Source organism: Durio zibethinus, chromosome 4 (assembly GCF_047325235.1).
Source record: "Durio zibethinus cultivar Kanyao isolate XHJ-2024 chromosome 4, ASM4732523v1, whole genome shotgun sequence".
Taxonomy (NCBI): Eukaryota; Viridiplantae; Streptophyta; class Magnoliopsida; order Malvales; family Malvaceae; genus Durio; species Durio zibethinus.
The window spans coordinates 11114713-11136442 of record NC_143165.1 but is presented as its reverse complement, the minus strand read 5'-3'; the positions used below and the strand labels follow the sequence as shown (position 1 = coordinate 11136442).

The following is a 21730-nucleotide window of genomic DNA, read 5'->3' as shown; positions in this document are numbered from 1 at the left end:
GTGCAACAAGTTGGAGAAACCAACATGGTTTCAGTTTGCCAACTTTTGTTTGAGTCAACTGATGGAGAAATGAAGACTCAGCAGCATTAGCGTTTTACAATGTCATCATTTCTATCATTGGTAGGCGAATTACTTGTTAAGACCAAGTATTAGCCTTTCACATTCAGAAAAAGAAAAATTTTGTCAGATAATTATATGAGCAATGAAACTATGAAAAAGTTTGGCAATTGTCAAACGGGGTTGGTTGAGTTGGTAAAGTTGGAATATTTTGTTTATAGAGCCTAGATTCAAATCCCGTTGCCAGTAATTTTTCTTTATGGAAAATCTGTAAATCTAATTCAAGTTCTCTCTGCGGTTTATCCTGACCTTGAAATGGGAAGCCTCCTCTTACCTTGAACTTTTATGTTCCATAAAAAAGCCTGGTAATTTATAATCGAGGCTATGAAAATTGAAGATTCTCATCTTTTGAAAACCATCAACTGCAGGTTAATCATTCTTCCAGTACTATTCATGAATTGATTAATTGTGTATATCCAATAGTAGCCTTCTGGTTTGGGTCCAGTTCGTGCCATTTTTCCAGTTTCAGGTTAAAATTCATTCAAATTCTGAGAAAGGTCTGGTCTGGTTTATTCTCTCATGAATCAAAAGAAAAAAAAAATTTTTTTGATTCAAGAAATGTTTGGTTGGCAAAAGTTAGCAGGAGAATTCGACAACAGAAAAACTGTGTATAGCCATTTAATTTGAGCAATTAGATGATGTTAAGGCAGTGAAGGACAGATATTGAAAACTTAAGCCAACGCCATGTATCAAATTGCAGATTTGCAGAAGTTCATTCTTCTCATTTTTGATCTTATTACAACATATGACCCTGTCTGAGGTAAATGTTTATGATTCTGTTTACTTCTAAGTTCTAACATCAATTTTTCATCTTGAAGCTGTTGCCCTCTTTGGATGTTCTTTCAGATCATGATGCTTTACATCAGGCTTTAATTTCGTTTCTTCAGCTGCCTCCAATCTCTTTGTTTTTGGAAGCTCTTTGATATAGTAGTGTAATCTATACGTAACCAGTGCAAGGAATAGAGCAAACCCTGAAATATAATCCTTTAATATGAATGTTAGAAGACTTCTTTTAAAAGGTAATTGGAACTGTTTCAAAACGTATACCATTGAGCTGATAATTTGATATTAGACCTGATAATTTTTGTATTTATATTGTGTTTTATATAAAAATTACGTGTAATAATTCGTGTTGACATAAAATATGGAATACATTTTTTGTCTCTGTTAAACTAATCCAGGATTTTAGTCTTAATTGAAATTTAGTATTGATTGCTATCTAACATCTTAAATTTGTGTCAAATTATATAATTTTAAGTCAGATTTTGTGTTTGATGCTATATGAATTATAATACAGTAATTTTTATATTTTATACATATTTAATATGAAATAAATAGACACAGATATAGGAAATGCTAGTATATATAGTTAAACCTTAAAACTCATACACCTTAGGAACTTCAAATGAAGTTAATGGTGGTAAGTTACCCATTAGAGATGCTTCCAAAATTTGATTTGCCATTAGAACCTCATCGGTTGGATTGAGAACACCACCTTCCAATGAACGTTTCTGGATCTCAATAATATTGTATGAGATAGAGATAAAAACAACAAACAAAGTTCCTGCAACTGTCTTTGCAATCACAGGGCCTCTCCCTTCCTTCATCTTGTCCAATACCTTGGTCACCAGGTTCCTTAGAGGAGACCTGAACAGAAGCACCAGAACAAGAGCCATTTCAGCAGAAACAAGAGTAATCAAGAGATGAATCATCTCAATCAAGTATTCAAAAAACTACTGCAATGGTTTCTGAGAAAATTATAATACAATTTATGGGGTTAAAATGGAGTCAAAACCCAAGTCTACAATAGAAAATGTTAACAACATGTTTAAAATTTTGGTATCTGCTTCAAAACTTCAGTTTTGGTTCAATTAAGGAATTACACTTTACATTTCTATAGGAAGAATAGAATATATCTTCACTAACAGGAATGGACACAACATGTATTAACAAGGAGAAACAGAATAACTTGCAGGCTCAGTTTTGAAGCAGCAAAAGTGCTTTCTGTATTTTTTTTTTTTCCTACATTCCCATGTCAAAATATAGTGAATTTAAGTCAACGATTTACATGTTGATGGATAGCAATGAGTTCGTTGTGAGATAACTTGGGCTAAAACTGGGCTTGGGCATCATAATCCAACTCTCCTTATCTTTTCCTTGTCGTAAGTTCGAAAATAGACATAGTAATTTAAAACACAATATAATCATACAATATGAAAATAACACAAAAAAAAAAAAAAACACTAAAATAACATGACCTAAAATTTTACTAAAATTTTCATCTCACCCATTTGTTTCTACTTACTATTTGTAGTTTCGAATGTGATGCATATTAAGTTAGATAAAAAAAATTTAATTATTGATTAATAAAATTAATTTTTATATTAATTTTATTTATATTTTAAATAATTATGTTTGAATAAAAATAATTATCATATCATAACTATTTAAATATAAATAGAGTATTACTCATACATGTTTTGATTATACAAAAGATCATAACTATCTGAATAAAAATTTATATTTATTCATTCATTATAAATAAATATTTCAGTATAATTATTTTCACTACTTCTAATTATAATATTTGAGACTTTGAGGTTTTATTATATCTTAAAGATATAATTACCTTTAAAAAAATGTTTTACTCGCTTTCAAAGCTAAAATTTTTTTATATTATTTCTTTTCTCTTATTTATTTTTTATAACACTTTCCTGTTAAGCTTTTCGTGTTGAGTCTTGGCTTCTGGCCACCACAGAGCTGGTTTTACCAGTGAAGGAAACTTAGCAAGCATGGTTCCAAACGAGGGAAGTGGATAAGCTTCGTCTAATGCCAAGACTTTCTCCATTGCGGCTTTCACATCATCTGAATCTGGGTTTCCAAGAGCAATGATTGTATTTATCTCCTCATGAAGCTGCTTAAACAATCTTGAAGCATTTCTTTGTTCTTCAGCCAACTGACACGGCTGTATCTTACTCATAACCAGCAAAACCCCGGTTGATGCAATGTAAAGCAAACTGGAAGATAGTTTCAGAACCAAAAATGATGCTCCACCTCCAACGACAGCTGCAATTCCAGCCACTGTGACTGTCATTTCATTGACAGAAAATAACAGAAGCCAGTTCCAGTTATCACGCTGTGCTCCAATAGTCCAATGTTCTTGCGCATTTCAACTATTTCTGCTACAATATCCATAATAGCATACATCTCTTGCAACACCATTGAATTAGAGATTTCTGCCTTGCTTACGCTGTTATTTCCAAGTTCAGGCTTAATTTCTACCAGGGGATTGGTTGTTTTCAAGGTTTTCAACCCTTTTCTTCTGTTAAACTCATCATTCAGGAATTCGGAAACTGAAATATTTGGGTTATAAAGATTGGCTTTGGTTTTTCCAAAGGAACTTGAGGAAGAACTACAAGAGAAAATTGGTGAAAAAGCTTGAAGCATAGCCATGATCACTTTGCTTGGGATTCAAAGGCTTTTTGCACTAATACGAGTGAGAATCTGATATTTATGCCAGAATAATTGGAGGATTTTCTACAGAACTTGTCCATGGTTTCATTTTCAACGTAATTGAATTTGACTTTCCTTTACGGTTATTGAAGTGTAGAGCCGGTTAAAAACTTCACTTGATTGGTTCACTTGACATTATTTGCTTCTTGATGGGTATTTTCACTTGACATTTTACTTTTACATTTTCATTGCCAAAGAAAGGTGAGAATCAATGCGATCCCAATACTTTAACATTATAAAAAGTACAGAGGAAGTAGGAACTTGAAGAGATCACCACGTTAAGAATTAAGTATTAGAATAATCAATCCCAAATTTATACAGATATCCTCAAAAAATTAAATTTAATTGTAAAAATTTCACCGTCTACGACCATTCTTTTATTCTAAGAGTTATTGAAAAGAGTTGAAAGTATTAGATTTATGGTGTTCATCTTTTTGTTCTATTCAGACTGTTACTTCATTTTTTTTAATTGATAATTCATATATTTATATCATATAAAATTTAATAATTTATATAAAAAATTACATATTATAATTTATGATAATAAAAAAATATGAAATATATTTTTTTGATTTTATTAAATTTATATATAATTTTTATTAAAATTTTAAATCATATTATTTATATATATATATATATATATATTTTTTTATCATTGTTATACCATATAATTATATCATGATTTAAATTATTGACGAAAACAATAAAGTTTGATTTATGAGCATCCACGGGTAAATCTTGATTTCTTTTTCCATAGAGCAAGCAAATACCCCGTTCTTTTTCAATTTTCGGATGGTCACGAAACAAAACAGGTAAATGTGAACCCCAATTCCTAACCATTTTCACCCTTTGAAGCCCAGAGTTCTACGTTTCAAGGAGACCAGAATTACTCAGTTTAAGACTGAAAGGAGGAAAGTCGACGCGCATTCACTACGTAACGACGATGAAATATGACCAACCATACCAATAATATTCTTCAGTCTTCATTCCTAGAGCAACATGTGTTGTCTTTGTCAATGCAACGCTCTTTGAATCTAGGCGAGCATTATTCGGTTTAAATCAATTAAACCAATTTAAAATTACAAAGTAACTTTTTATCCTTCTTATTGTGAATTTCAAGACCAGAATTCAGAGAAGATGATTGGACTTGCTAAAGAGAAGGATGGACTATACTATCTTGAGACATCAAATAACACAAGTAGTATCAAGAATAATTTACCTTTGTCATTTCTTTCTGAAAAATCTTCCAATAAAAACAAAATCTGACTTTATCATTTTCGTCTTGGACATCTTTCTTTTGGAACCTTGAGAAACATGTTTCCTTCTTTGTTCCAAGGATTAAATGTCGAAGATTTTCATTGTGATGTTTGTGAACTTGCAAAGCATAAACGTGTGTCTTTTCTAATCAGTAACAAAAAAAGTTCTACTCCATTTTACTTGATTCATAGTGACATTTGGGGTCCTTCTACAATTCATAATATTTCTGGTGCGAGATGATTTGTTTCATTCATAGATGATTGTACTAAGGTCTCTTGAGTTTTTTTACTTAAATCCAAATCAGATGTGAATAGTGTGTTTTTAAGTTTCCAAAACATGATCCAAAATCAATTTGGAGTGAGAATCAAGAGATTTAGGTCTGATAATGCAAGAGACTACTTCAACCAGAGTCTATCTACCTATTTTCAAAAAGAGGAGATTATCCATGAGTCATCTTGTGTTAATACTCCACAGCAAAATGGAATGACAGAGAAGAAAAACAGTCATTTACTAGCCACAACCCGAGCCTTTCTTTTTCAAGCAAATGTACCTAAATTTTACTGGGGGAAGTTGTTCTCATTGCCACACATATTATAAATAGGTTACTTTCAAGGGTTTTGAGATTTAAAACTCCTATGAAACTACTCTCACAATTTTATCCCAACCTCAATACCACAAACAATCTCACACCTAAGATATTTGGTTATACATCATTTGTTCATGTTCACAGTCATAACAGGAAAAAGTTGGATCCAAGAACGATTAAGTGTATTTTTGTGGGGTACTCTTCCACTCAAAAAGGATATAAATACTATCATCCTCCTACCAAAAAATTCTATGTGTCTGTAGATATCACTTTTGAAGAAAATAAATCATTTTTTACTCAACCTTATCTTCAGGGGAAGACTTCATTCATGGAAGATAAGGATAAAAACTTCTTTTTGCTTGATTTACCCCCTTCTTCAACATTTACACCCATTAATTCTTCTGAGTCGAAATCTGTTTCTGCTGAGCCCAAGTCAAACACTGAATTTGAGTCTAAACCCATTCCAAATACGAAAGATGTGACAAAGGATAATATTGTTCTTGATTTTATGAAAGAATTACAGGTATACTCAAGAAAGAAAGTTCCAGATCCTGAACCAATGCCAGTCCAAGAACCTGATCCTAACTCTAGAAATGAGGTAACTACAATTTTTTACTCTGTTTCTCAAAATGAGCATGAATCTCCTAAAACTATAACTAGTGATTATGATATACCTATTGCTATTAGGAAAGGAACCAGAGAATGTACCAAGCATCCACTATACCCAATCTCTAATTTTGTATCATTTGAAAAATTCTCACCATCCCACAAAAATTTTCTTGTGAGCCTAAATACTATTTATGTTCCAACTACATTATCCGAGGCATTATCCAGTGAGAAATGGAGGCAAGCCATGAAAATAGAAATAGAGGCCTTAGAAAAAAATCAGACATGAGAACTGGTAGAGTTGCCTAAAGAAAAAAATCCAGTGGGGTGTAAATGAGTTTTCACTGTAAAATACAAGGCAGATGGTACTGTTAAAGGTATAAAGCCAGATTAGTGGCTAAGGGCTACACTCAAACCTATGGAGTGGATTACCAAGAAACCTTTGCTCCAGTTGCCAATATGAATACAATTAGGATTTTGTTATCATTGGCTGCAAATTACAATTGGCAGCTTCAACAATTTGATGTAAAGAATGATTTTCTACATGGTGATTTGGAAGAAGAAATATATATGAAGGTTCCACCGGGATTTGAAAGTCATCTAGAAGCAAACAAAGTATGCAGGCTGAAAAAAGCTTTATATGGCCTTAAACAGTCTCTTAGAACTTGGTTCAAGAGATTTGCCAAAGTGATGCTAGCAATGGGATATAAACAGAGTCAAGGAGATCACACATTATTTATCAAGCACTCTGATTCAGGGAGAGTCACAGTTCTATTAGTGTATGTTGATGATATAATTGTAACTGAAGATGATGAAAAAAAGAGAGAATCTCTAAAACAGTATTTGACTAGAGAATTTGAGATAAAAGAGCTAGGAAGATTGAAGTACTTCCTAGGAATTGAAGTAGCTCACTCACGGTATGGTATTTTCATCTCACAACAGAGATATGTGATAGATCTTCTGAAGGAAACTGGGAAGCTTGCATGTAAACCTGCAAATACCCTTATAGATCCTAATCATAAAATCGAAGAAGCTAATGAAGATGCTGCTGTAAATAGAGAGATGTACCAAAGATTAGTTGGAAGACTCATTTATTTCTCACATACTAGACCTGACATAGCATATTCTGTGAGTGTGGTAAGTCAATTTATGCATAGTCCTAAAGAAGTGCACCTACAGGCTGTCTACCGTATATTGCACTATTTGAAGGCCAATCAGATCATCAATATCTAGGTTAGATATTGCTTTGGCTTTTCTCTTCCCACGCCTCTGGTTGAGGGGTTGGAATTTCAGTTTGTTCTGGATTTGGTTGATCAGCAGAACTATCTTCTTCATCAGATGTGGTTTCATCGGATGAAGGTGGTTCATCCTTGACTACTGGGTTAGTAGCAAGAATTTCAAAATTATCATCTACTAAAAGAAATTTGGGGTTAGTTCCAGAAGCATATACAGATGCTGATTATGTAGGTTCAATAACTGATAGAAGATCCACCTCAGGCTACTGCACTTTCTTAGGTGGTAATCTTGTGACTTGGAGGAGTAAAAAACAGAATGTGGTGGCAAGATCAAGTGCTGAAGCAGAGTTCAGAACAATGGCTCAAGGAATTTGTGAACTACTATGGTTAAAGATTATCCTAGAAGACTTGAAGATCAAGTGGGATGGACCAATGAGACTCTACTGTGATAACAAGTCTGCAATAAGCATTACACACAATCCTATGCAACATGACAGAACAAAACACATTGAAGTAGATCGACATTTCATAAATGAGAAACTAGACAGTGAGTTGATTTGTACACCTTATGTATCAACCAAGGATCAACTTGCAGATGTGTTGACTAAAGGTCTCAGTAGTGCAACATTTCAAGAAATTATTTCCAAGCTGGGAATGGAAAACACCTATTCACTAGCTTGATGGGGAGTGTGAGAAAACACTTATTTACAGCTGATTGTAATATTGTAATCTGTATATTTATATTTGTATCTCTAGAATTAAGTATTTGTATCCCTAAAATTAGAATAGACAATCTTTCAATTATAGGGTTAGTTTTTTAGGAAGATTTAGTTTCCTAGTTTAACTCCTAGTTAGTTATATATAAACCTAAGATTCTTGTATAATTCAAAATAAGCAGTTTTCCAACATACATTCAGTTTCCACACTGATTTATTTCTTAGTTTTTCCACAAAGGGCAATGTACATCATTGGTCTTGGGACTATGTTACCTCCGACAACCATTGGTCGGGACACTATTGAGTGCATACCCAAGATAGCTGACTGCCAAAAAATTGTTTAATCACGTGAGATTCTCGTTCTGGTCTCAAACAAAAGCTGAAGATTAGAAACACAGTAGAGCGAGCGCAAACATCTCTATTAATACAGACGTCACAAGTGTATGGAACCCTCATACATAAACAAGCATGCACAATTATTCAGTTTGTGACCACTAACCTGAGGAGGGTTGATAATTGAGGTACTCAACAAGCTTCCATAAACACCACCATTGGATATTGTAAACGAGCCTCCAGCCATTTCATCAATTGATATGGTCCCATCATTTGCCTTCTTTACGAGGCTGTTGATTGTCTTCTCTATCTCAGCAAAATTCATCTTATCAGCATCTCGAATAACTGGAACAACAAGCCCCTGACAGGAAAGATAAAGAAACAAAAAGCTTAACATAGAAACATGAATCACATTCTTTTTTTTCTTTTTCTTAACTTTCAGTGCCCATGAAGGATGAGGTGATCTATGCATATATTTATCAATAGAGGCCTATTTGATTGGTGGGGAAACTTTGAAGATTAGCAACAAGCCAAAATGAGAAAAGACTTGATATAATCTTCTAGATACCTCATTTTCTCATTTGTCATGAAATAAAATAAAGCAACTTCAGCTCAGCAAATAAAGAAAACAAGTAAAAAAAAAAAAAACCCTTCAAAAAATCTGTAATGTTTAATTGTCAAAGGACACAGTTTTGAACCTATTGATTACGCATTTCAACTTTAGAAACTGCTCTAAGTTCATAGGTAATTCTTAAATTCAATACATTTTTACATGATGTTTAAATTTCTTTCAAAACAAGCCAAGAAAGAATGCTGAGAGAAACACTAACAATCCAAGTTTCAGCAAGCCATTAAATGGATAAATTGCAATTTGGCAGATCAATCACAAAAAAGATTACCTTCGGAGTACCAACAGCAATGCTGATATCAATATAATCTCTATAAATAATATCATCCCCATCAATTGGCAAATCAATCAGAAAAAAGATTACCTTCGGAGTACCAACAGCAATGCTGATATCAATATAATCTCTATAAATAATATCATCCCCGTCAATTACGCATTTACTATAGGCTGATGCTGAAGTGCACTAACAGCAGCCTGAAACAAATAAAATAGAAGAAATGATAAGGGAAAAAAGAGAAAGCAAAGTTAGTGAAGACAGGCCATGAGTGCATATGTGACCATTTCAAGAACAAATTTTGCATACTTCAACAAATCCTGACATAAATCCCAACTTGACACCATGTCTCTCAACAAAAGCATCCTTGAAATCAGAGCGGAGCTTCATCAAATTAGTCCTGCAATGATAAGCAAATCAAAAATAAAAGGAAACAAATCAGCATAGCCTTCATAAAGTATAATGATCTGGTTAACTTCACAGAAAACTTGTATCAGAAAAGGGAAGCAAATAGTTAGGTACAGTCAAAGAATCATCTGAACCTAAAAAAAATCAAAATATAAATGTTTAGAAAGTGAAGTAGCACAGACGGCAGGATGCCAAACACCTGATGCAAAGAACTAAAATATGAAGATAACTGAACTCACATGTCAACTTCATTGAATGTTGTCAACATCGCAAAAGTATTCTGAGAATCTTTCAATCGCGTAGCAACCCGTTTCCTAACCCTTGTCATAGGAACCTGTAATCATGAAGCCATAAACTCAGGATATTTTCTAAGATGCTAACATCATTTTTCACAAAAGGCATCAGAAAATTCTAAGCATACCCTTTGGATAACATTTGGATGCAAACAGCAAATGAAAAGATTTACTCTTCTTTCCCTTTCCTTGGGTGGTAGTATAGGTTCAGTAGCAGTTCGTTTTGGAGGTGGTGGAGAAGGGGCTTTAGGCTTCTCCACAGCAGGAGAGACTTCGACTTTAGCTTTTGGCTTATCCTCCTTTACAGTTTCAGCTGGAGGAGAGGGCTTGGAAGCAGCTTTTTCTGATTTCTTTTCAGAGGGGGCATATCAGTGGACTTTGAAATGACAGCAATCTTGGTACCTGGTTCCACAATATCTCCTTGGCTATATACTGGCAAGAATTATGACATTAATATTCAGGATCCAATCCACTTCCCTTCCTCCCAGAAATGAGAAGGCAGGAGTCTAGGAACGACCAACAAGCTAGATGCATGCGTGCATGCATGTTTGACCCAAAGATCCAGATTTATTGATATATTACCTCTTGTATCACACCATCTTGGGGGCTGACAACATCAATTGTTACCTGATGGAAATAAACACCACAGGTATGAAGGGTATAATATCTTCTTGATAGAGGAAAAGGAGAAGAATAGTACTTTATCTGTTTCTATCTGAGCGATTGGTTCGTCAGCTGCTACTCTATCACCAGGTTCTGCTCTCAAATTTCAGATACATACACAATCAAACACTTACAACCCTGAAAACGAATATTTCTAGTGAATGAATGGAAATTACAATAGCAGAAAACATACTTTTCAAGAATGTTGCCAATGTGCCATCAGTAATTGATTCTCCCATAAAAGGGACCACAGCATCAACCAGATCCCCTTCATCACAAGTTAAGTAAAATAGGAAAGTCAAAATCTTTAAATTTAACATAATTACAACATAAAAGGGAATTCATCTTTATTTTCAAGCAGACCTGTTCCTAATCGGCATGTACTTTTTGAAAGTGAAAAATGCACTAAAAATGCCAAAATGGTGGAGGTGCAAGTCTAGTACCACCAAAGTTTACACCAAATCATTATACAACTAAATTGCAGCCAAAGTTTTGAAACTATTGCATTCACACTTTTCCAGAGAAAGATTTTAAAAGAAATTTTGAACTAAAACTATTTTCTTCTTTTGACATATTGCCTGCCATAGTACCTCTTGGGCGGCCCAACTGCTAACTGAAAATTGGGTTTGACAATTGTTAGATGTTAGTGGTCTACCTCAGATAAGTGGTGATTCAAATAAACAATTATAATGCACAGGATCTAAATTCTAGCAAAAACCAAAAACACACATCCCTATGTTAATACCATTCAAAAAAGACCAAAAAGAGAAAAAATGCTAATAAACCTTAGGCCAAATAAATATCATTAAGGAAATTATTCAATAACATACCATCTCCAGGAGCAAAAGCCCTGCACGACTTTTGCATGATAGCCTCTGACTGAATGCTAGAAATGACATCCCTGCCCACAAGCAAAGCTTTCAGGGGAAAGAAGTAAAGAAGTGCTAAGGAGCAGCTAACTGATTTAAAGAATTATATATATATATATATATATATCATGGAAAGAGAATTTCCTTTACCAGTTACGCTAAGTAATCTAGTTCCTGATAAACAAATAAGAGATGGACTATGCATTGAAATGGGCCTGCTATTAAAGTTAGATATACAATTGTCAGAATAATCCAGTAGTCAACTCATACCCTGTGACAGTTTAATTCCTAACATTGATGTGCATTACAAAGTTCAGAACCAACTAATCTTGTCTCTGTTAAACCAGCTGAACAGCCTATAATAATAATTTAATATTTCATTAACAATGAAGAAAATCAACAAAATTATGCCAACAAAAGAAGAAAAACCACCCAAAAGATATACCTGGCAGAACAAGATGAGAGAAGTTTCGGACATGGGCAATTCCTCTCGGTTGAAGTAATAGTATCTGTTCAAGCACTTGAAATTTCAATCTCATGAGAATATTTACCAATGGATGACAAAAATTCAAACTCCAAATGATTAAAAAGAAAAAAAAGTAACATTATTTCTAAATTAACTAAAGATTAAAATTTCAAATTTTATGGACAATAAAATGTGCGATTTTTTACTTTAAATCAAAGGACTAAGTTTGAATTATTTTTGAAAAAAAAAAAAGAGAATATTTTACCATATGATCTTGCACTTCTTTTACTTTATATCAACATTTTAATATTGCAAGGCCTAAATAAATCAACCATCTTCGACATCAGTTATAGATTTAATAGCATCAAGATCAACTGAAATTCAAAGAAACTGAACTAAGTTCATGATTACCAAATCTAATTCATTATCAACTGAATTATTTACCTCTTTTCCAGCATTACAAGAAACTCTAGATACTGAAACACCCGATCGAATCGCCAGCAATGACTTCCCTAATACCTGAAAAATCACAAAAAAATGAAAAAAACATTAACAAAATCCTATGCTTTAGCTAAATATATTACAATTTAAACAATAAAAGTTCTAACCAAAGATGATGAGCCTCCGCTCGCGACTTTTCTCCTTAAAGCGCCCAACATCACCGATATTCAATCCCTACTCTTTTTTTCAAAATCAGAAGCAAAAAATAAAAAATCAATAATTTTAAACCCAAAAAATCAAATAAAAATCAATAAATTATAACGTAACTTACCAGATTTCAGTGTATAAGCAGTATATGAATGAGACGTGAAGCAAAGTAATATCGAAGAGAGAGCAGTTTGACTTGATTGCTGCAGACAAAATTGAGAGTCGTCGAATAGAGTATAATTTTAAAAAGACGGTTTTTAAGAGAGATTTGGCTTTTCTTTCTTTTGTTTGGTTTGAGAGAAAATTAGAGAAAGAAACCGCGAAGATGCGGGTTTTGCGGGTCTGTTGTATCCGCAATGGCAAGCTCATTTGAGCTCTCTTACCTGGCAGCGTTTTATTGATAGATACAAGTGAGGATTCTTTTCTTCCTTTTAACCGGGAAAGGAAGGAAAAGTCGTTACGGCGCCGTTTCGAAAAATGACACTGTGAGCTTTGTTTGGGTTCGAAAATCTAGATTTAGGCTTCGTTTGGGCTCAAAAATCTAATGTTTAGGCTTCGTTTGGCTTCGTTTGGCTTTTATTTGGATTTAGAAATTTAAAACTTTTAAGACCGGCATCTCATAATTTATTATGATAAACTTTTATTTCTTCCATCTTAATTTCTATGTTCATATTTATTTATATCTTAAAATTATATATTTTTTTATATTTTTAAAACTCTTACATTTTATATTTTGAAATTATTTTTTTATATATTTTTTTTACATTTTAACATTAAAAATCATAAAATTTTAATTTTATAAAAAATTTAAAATTTAATATTAAATACATAAAATCAAAGTTTTTTTTTCTTTTTTTTAAACTCCATGAAAGTTAATAACACCCAAACAAATTGAAGTAGAAGGAATATAAGTTAAGTTTTTAATATATCTTAAGAATGGTGAAAATATTAAAAATTTTACTATAAAAATTTCCTTATTACTATTATATGTATACATGGTACTATTAAAAAGTGATTTTATGAGAAATCAAGGATTAACATAGTCTTCGTGTGTTGACTTGATAATTAATATGTTAATTAATTTGCCAAAGAAAAATATTATTTCAATAGTACTAAAATTGCTTTTAAATTGAAGGTTTTGAGTTTGAACTTTAGTGTAATAAAAAAAAACAGAAAAATGTTCTTTTGTTTTCATTAATTATTGGATTAAATTTTCTCAACTGGTAATTAAGGTTAAAGACACAAGATTTGTATTTATCGTGAAAGTGAACCTTGGGGTATCTTCAATTTTAATGATAGAAATGCAAATTAAGTTTTTTTAACTTTATTAAAAATCTAGTAGTAGGATTCAAAGCTTCACTTAGTTCATGTAGTCACTTGTAATAGGTAGCATCTAGTAAATTTAGGGTTGGAATTCAACCTTTGCACTTCCTTCCCTTATCTCCAAGCTACGATCTCATAAAAAAAAATTACTGAGAATGGGTTAAAATTGAGGTTTCAAATATATAGCACATTATTAGAAAAATGGGTTTTATTGGTGAAAATTTTCATTGGTAAAAGCCAAATTTTTGTCAATGATAACATTATTGACTGATTTATAGAAAAAAAAATTCCATCGGTATTAACTAAGTCAGTAATGTTATTCCGTCCATAACAAACAAATACATTATAGGGCCTGCTAATGTAGGCCAGTTTGTAGGTTGGCTGGCTTAGGTTTCATTCTAGCTATGGCAGTTGGTTTTACTTCCTCGACAACTTTCTTTCTTGGTGGCATGGTGTTTTAGCTCGGCCAAAAAAAAAATTCCCCTACCTGGTGCATCAAATGCTTGTGTCAAGCTAAGTTGGAGAGGTAAGACTCTAAAATCACAAAGGAAAGAAAGAAAGCCATTAAGATTAAATACTATGAGTGTCCTTAAAGTTTGTGCTTTGATGCTGAAGTCAAAGATTAGCCAAAGAGGAAAATAGAAAAGAGAATAGAGAAGATAGAAAGACATGTCATGTCTAGATGGTACTTGCATGACTTTAGTTATAGTTTGAAAGTAAGAGGTTTCGGGCAACTTAGGCTACCTAAGGTTAGTCATGTGGTTAAAGATGACCTAAAGTATCAAGTTAACTTAGATATTGATTGTCCACCAAGAGGATGACAAGTCAACATTTAGGGGAACCCGCTAGGCAGATTAGTAAGGTGGTTGAGCCGACTTGGTATTATGACCTTAAGTCAATCAAACATGTAAGGTCAGTCTAAAAGTCTAAAATATCACTGGCTATCTGTTGGTAGTCTCTAATGAGAAAAGATGACCAAAATAACCTTTAGACCTAAAAATACCCCTAATAGTTAGATTTTTAATTTAATTAAATAGATTTAATATTTGACAGCTTCAATTAAAAAAAAGTATATTAGTTAATTAATTGATTCTATATAATTAGGTGATGGACTGAACATTTCATGTGTGTATATATTCAAGTATTCCATTAAGAACAAAAAAATAGATATGACTTTTGTTTTCATTAAGAACAAAAACACTTCATTTTGATAATTAAAACCATCAAGAACAAGAAATTAAGCATAAGTAAAGAAAAAGTTGGTTAGGTACCATTGTTATGGCATGAAAATGTGTTTTGAGTCTTTACTAAAACTTGTACTCAAATTGGGGCATCCTTTGTACTCCAAAATAACACAAAGAAGGGAATCCAAAATGATAACCCATTTGAATGAAGGTATTTAAGCTTAGAAGCTTTGAAAGTTTCAATCCTTCTAATTTAAAGAATATTATTCCCTTTCCATCATCTCAAGTTTAATTCACTTTGATACCCAAAAACTTGCTTTGATTTGGAAGCCAAATTAATTTCGATATTTTTTAGTTTTGAAAGAGAATAGGCAACAATAATTGGAAACAAGCTTTGAAATTGTTACACCTATAAATCCATATATGTCTAAGACAAGGGAAGGATATAGGTTGGATATAACTTTATAATAATGATGCTATTGAAGTTTGGTTTATTTCAATGATTTTATTTGACTCTTCACATCACTCTATATCCAAATAGTTCATGTGTGGTAAATTTCTAGCCAGCATAAAAGAGAAGATAGATTTCAACCTATTACAATTTGACACATTTAACTCTCTAAGACATTGAAGGCTTGCAACTTGGAAAGGACCTTATAACTAATGTACACGCTTTTAAATTTATAACCTCTATTCTTGAGAGAAAATATCTAGCTTATTTGAAGTATCCTTTCCCAATTAATTATGTTGCACATGTTGTTAGGTCTTAACTCAGAAAGTTATAGTTCATATAAATATAAAAAAATCATAATTTCATTAAAATTGAATAAATTACAAAGGTTGAAGAATGTATAACTTTAAACATATGTTTAATTGGTTTTCAACTGTCAATTAATTTTTTCCACATAGTGCAATGTCATCAAAGTTTGCCTATATATATATGTCATTAATTTGCATTAATAGGATCATCACTAGAATTTCCCATCCAAATTAAGTTTCATTAAACTCAAATAATTTGACTTAATCACGCGATAACAAAGTAAGGGCTTAAGTGAAAATTTGATTAAATATAGTTAGATGGCTTATTTTATTGTTATGCCATTACTAAACAAAATATTTTTTTTTTTTTTGCTTTCATTGGGTTTGATCTTTTCATCTTTTAATTAAGCTTTTAACCTCTGATTTTTCTTATGCAAGCTTTAAGGTAACCACGATTTACATCTTTATCCTTAGTAACTTTCTCCAATTTTCTTTCCTATACAATGGCTTAATAATTCAATTGTCTCAATTTTTCTTAAAGTTTGAGATTCTCCTTTTGTGTCCTTGCTTTTTCTGCCTCGAATTCCAATCTTGTGATTTTGATTTCCAACGTCAGCTCCTTTGCCCATGGATCAACTAATTGAGCAAACCATCATATGGAGGGTACCATATTATTAACCCTTTTTGCTCTCCATACTAAGTATGCTGGAGTGACATCATGAGTACATCTTTTCAGCTATGATTAATAGGTTTATTTTTATGCTTTAGTGATATTGTGTAGTCAAACCACATAGTTAAATTTTCCATAATCGAACTCTAACTGGTTCAACCCATGAATCATCTAAACAAACTATTTAGACTTATACTATCTCTTGACCATAAAGGGTACATAACTCATAACTCTCGAAATTCATAAAAGTGGACCCATGTTTTATCACTTCAACTATACAATATAGATGTATGAAGCATCCAAAATGCTCTCCAAATCAAATATTCCATATTAAGATTTTGAAAGAATGCAACCCATTGCTCTTTAATGAGGTCCTTCTATGGATGTCAGTAGGTAAGGTATAAGGTGGATAGAGCATTCCTTATCCCATTCCCAAATTTTTATATTATACCTATCCTGGTATCCATATCCAATAGGTATTTCAAATCTTTCCTCACCTCTATCCTCGTAAGTATTTAACAAGTATAGGTAATCCTTATATCCATAGCTTTTTTTTTTTAAATAAAAACTATAATTTATTTTTTTAGCTTATTTTTATTTTTATATTATATATTTAGGTAATTTTTTCTAAAATAAAATAAAAATACATCTCAATGCAACTGTTTTATATTTTTGATGATGCATGCAAAAAGGAAAAAACACAAAAATAAAAAGGTTAGTAAAAATAGATTTATAATGAATAAATTTTCAAAATAGGAAAAGAAATTGGTTTTATTGTTTTGAAAACATTTGCCTTTTTACTTATCAAAGAAAATTCCTTTTTATTTTTTACCAAATTGAATTGGAAGTTAATTATCCCACAAATTTACATACAATATACTTTGTGGAGATTATTTGTTGTGGCAAAATTTGTAGAAGCAGCCCCAACAATAATACCAAAAGATACCATGCAATAATGATGATGAATTCATGACATTTAAAAGGAAAATTAAAAATATAAACCAAATAAAAAATGAATTCATGACATGGTTATATGACATGGTTATAAGAAATAGATTTTCATGTTATATAACCATGTCATGAATTCATTTTTTATTTGGTTTATATTTTTAATTTTCCTTTTTAAATGTCATGAATTCATCATCATTATTGCATGGTATCTTTTGGTATTATTGTTGGGGCTGCTTCTACAAATTTTGCCACAACAAATAATCTCCACAAAGTATATTGTATGTAAATTTGTGGGATAATTAACTTCCAATTCAATTTGGATTGGAATTAATAGGATCATCACTAAAATTTCCCATCCAAATTAGGTTTTATTAAACTCAAATAGTTTAGCTTAATCACACGATAACAAAGTAAGGGCTTAAGTGAACATTTGATTAAATATAGTTAGATGGCTTATTTTATTGTTTTGCCATTACTAAACAAAACAATTTTTTTTTTTAGCTTCCATTGGGTCTGATCTTTTCATCTTTTAATTAAGTTTTTAACCTCATATTTTTCTTATGCAAGCTTTAAGGTAACCACGATTTACATCTTTATCCTTAGTAACTTTCTCCAATTGACTTTCCTACACAACGGCTTAATAATTCAATTATCTTAATTTTTCTTGAAGTCTTAGGTTCTCTTTTTGTATCCTTTCTTTTTTTGCCTCGAATTCCAACTTATGATTTTGATGTCCAACGTCAGTGCCTTTGCCCATGGATCAACTAGTTGAGCAAACCATCATATGGAGGGTACCATATTATTAACCCATTTTGCTTTCTATACCAAGTATCCTGGAGTGACATCATGAGTACATCTTCTTAGCTATGATCAGTAGGTTTATCTCTATGCTTTAGTGATATTGTGTAGTCCAACCACATTGTTAGATTTTCCATAATTGAACTCTAACTGGTTCAACCCATGGGTCATCTGAACAAATTGTTTAGACCTATACTATATCTTGACCATAAGGGGTGCATAACTCATAACTCCCTAAATTCATAAAAATAGACCCACGTTTTATCACTACAACTATACAGTATAGATGCATGAAGCATCTAAAGTGCTCTCCAAATCAAATTTTCCATATTAAGATTTCAAAAGAATGCAACCCATTGCTCTTTAATGAGGTCCTTGTACGGATGTCAATAGGTAGGGTATGAGGCGAATAGAGCATTCCCTATCCCATTCTCGAATTTTTTTATTATACTTATCTCGGTATTCATATCCAATAGGTATTTCAAATCTATCCTCACCCCCATCCTCTTAAGTATTTAATGGGTATAGGTAATCCTTATATCCATAGCTTTTTTTAAAAATAAAAAATAAAAACTATAATTTATTTTTTTAGCTTTTTTTATTTTTATATTATGTATTTAGGTAATTTTTTCATAAATATATATTAATATATATTTTTCAATAAAAATATATTAATTCTAATTAATCTATAATAATAATTTATATCATTTAACAAAAAATATATTTATTAAGTATTTATAAATATATATGTAGAGTACGAATATGAGGTGGGTGTTATATTACCCATCCCCATCCCTATACCTAATAAAAATTTAAAATCATACACATCTCTATCCCTATACCCACAATGTAATACCCTTTTTCATCTTCATTTAGGTAAAAAATTAGATTCTCCATTAGGTATAGGTATTTTTAGGTCATTCGACCATTCTTTTTTATAGAACTTTGTGATAAGGACTAGGATTTCTTGTATGGTTTAGAGGAACTTTATCTTTGCCCTAAAAATGGCTTTGAAGCTAGATGTATAAAAGCTACACATATCCCAAAAAATGCCATTCTCTTTTTCTCCAACAACAATTCAATGATTTAATTATCTTTGTTAAGATAACCATTGAGGGATTGAAATATTTATGCAACTATGCTGAAGAATCTACCATTTATACCTCGACATGCCCTAATACCCTCAGAAAGATTAGCAAACCATAAATCACCAAGGCAAATATTTCAATGACTCACTTTTCATTATGGTTCTTAAGTTTAAGATCATGTAAGAAAGCCTATGGGATACCATCAATGACTCTTTTCTTCTTATCGATCACTTTGACATCCACACCAGTTATCTTATAAAGTTTTTTTTTTGATAACTTGATTTCTTTTATTCTTTCTAGTATATCTTATTTGAACTTGGAAACTTTATATGAAGCAAAGTGGAATAGTCCTCAATAGTTAATGTCATATCTTCTTTGTTGAAAGTTAAGCAATGGTATGATGAGGTTCCAAAATCATATTATCACCTTAATCTACCTTTCATTTGTCTTTATCGAAATAAGTAACTCAATATTTCTATACTTCTTGATAAAAACATTTTTTTCTTTCTGCCTCCATTAATTCCAAATGTTTTCCAATTCAGTCAAGTCATTCTAACGTAGGTCTAAGTGGACTATTACAAGACATATCCTTTAATTAAACAATCTCCATCCTTTTGTTGCCTATTCTTAGATTGATCTTTAATTTTCCAATATGTCTTACTAATAGTAAATACTGAAAGTGAGTCCTGAGATTTCATGGTCACAATAGTAGTTTTTTTGGCTGGACATTATCTAAAATAAAAATACACCTCAATGCAACTATTTTATATTTTTGATGATGTATGCAAAAAGGAAAAAACACAAAAATAAAAAAGTTAGTAAAAATAGATTTATAATGAATAAAATTTCAAAATAGGAAAAGAAATTGGTTTCATTATTTTGAAAACATTTGCCTTTTTACTTATCAAAGAAAATTCCTTTTTTTTTTACATTTAGGCTTTCATCAGGTATCGTAGAAACCTCGAAACGATGGTGTCATCCTATTATAGATATCGAGATGCTATTAAACTTCACCTATTCTACGATCCATGTATTTGTCCAAAATCAAGTAAAGGGTAAGAAGTGTTTTTCATGTGTTCTAATTTTGTGTGCATTCTATAAAGAAGGTTTTGCATGGCTCTACCTATAGGGTGGTTCTTTATGGTTTTCTATATGCTTGGCTGGGATTTTTACGTGTCTGAAGATTCCCAAATTGCTCTTCACTATTACCCATACTAGTCTAGTAAGGTACCTTGATCTTAAACTATTATAGGATACAAATGGAAAAGGTTTAATATGAATAAGAGTATTTTAGATGTATTCATCTCACAAGAGTGTAAGTACTTTACTCCCTCCTAAAAAGGTTGGAGCTCACGTATAAACCTCATGCATGTAAATGAATACGTAATTGTGTGTGCCAAAGAACAAACAAGCATTTGATACTCTTTACCAAGATTCCAATATCTTAAATGTCTCTCAATTTATTAGACAACATAGAAAATGCCTTAATTAACATAAGTAATGAATGATATAAATAAACATGAATGTAGGCAACATTATTCTTTTTTTTTTGTTTTTTGCAAAATTTTTCATTTTTCAAAATTTTTGTTTTTGAAAAATAGAAATAAGGGAATTACTATTAAATATCAATTAAAACCATTAAATCGAAACTTAAGATAGCACATAATTTATTTTTGGCTCGACTTTAAAAAAATATCTCTAGTGAAATGGTCAAGTTGTCACACTATGCAGGTTTAGGAATCTGACCACCTCGTTAAAATTATAAAATTAAAACAATGAGTTGTCACAAATCTTTATTTGAGTAGATATAATTGGTTACTTAAAAAATTATTTTTTTAATAAAAATTTTAAAATTAATTAAAACTTATTAAAAATATAATTTTTTTGTATGCGAAAACACATCTGAGTTAAAAAATATGGTTATACATAGGGAAGTATTAACACTCCACAGTACCGGTTACAAAATAGTCTTAATTAATAACATATATTCCTTTAATATTGATAAAAAATGGCCTAAATTTTAAAATTTAAAAAAGAATGCCTTAAATCCCATTTATTATCATAAAACCCTTTTTTTTTGCCATCCTTTTTAGAATCATTTTATTTAAAAATAAAATAAAAATTTTGTGTTCCGAATTTCTCAATATCTAGATAAAATTTAGAAAAATATTTTTGACTTAAGTATTTTCATGATAATCCTTAAAACCAAAGATAATATTTTTTTCATAAGAAATAATTATTAAGAATCCCTCTAATATTTAGGTAGAGTCTTAAGAAATATTTTACTTAGGATATTATCTTATTTTGTTTTTAAAAAATAATTTCTTTTATAGTCATCTTTGACT

At 31.3% G+C, this 21730-nt stretch overlaps 1 protein-coding gene and 1 pseudogene across 1 annotated transcript; both read right to left on the bottom strand.

Moving 5' to 3' along the window:
* Nucleotides 1-601: 601 nt before the first annotated feature.
* On the bottom strand, nucleotides 602-4171 carry LOC149519146 (uncharacterized). Its single transcript, XM_089759568.1, has 2 exons — nucleotides 1547-4171; nucleotides 602-1088 (listed from the first exon to the last, which is right to left on the bottom strand). Exons 1-2 carry the CDS (start codon nucleotides 1827-1829, stop codon nucleotides 925-927), a joined length of 447 nt encoding a protein of 148 aa, XP_089615694.1. The 5' UTR covers nucleotides 1830-4171; the 3' UTR covers nucleotides 602-924.
* A 4055-nt stretch (nucleotides 4172-8226) lies between these two features.
* Nucleotides 8227-13020, bottom strand: LOC149519145 (dihydrolipoyllysine-residue succinyltransferase component of 2-oxoglutarate dehydrogenase complex 2, mitochondrial-like; annotated as a pseudogene).
* Between the last annotated feature and the right edge of the window lie 8710 nt (nucleotides 13021-21730).

Bases quoted from the DNA above. Each gene is read 5' to 3' on its own strand.
- LOC149519146 (XM_089759568.1), bottom strand. From the start codon at position 1,829: ATGATTCATCTCTTGATTACTCTTGTTTCTGCTGAAATGGCTCTTGTT. The intron at 1,089-1,546 runs GTAACTTACCAC...ATTATATTTCAG, and splicing joins TTTGGAAGCATCTCTAATGG to GGTTTGCTCTATTCCTTGCA.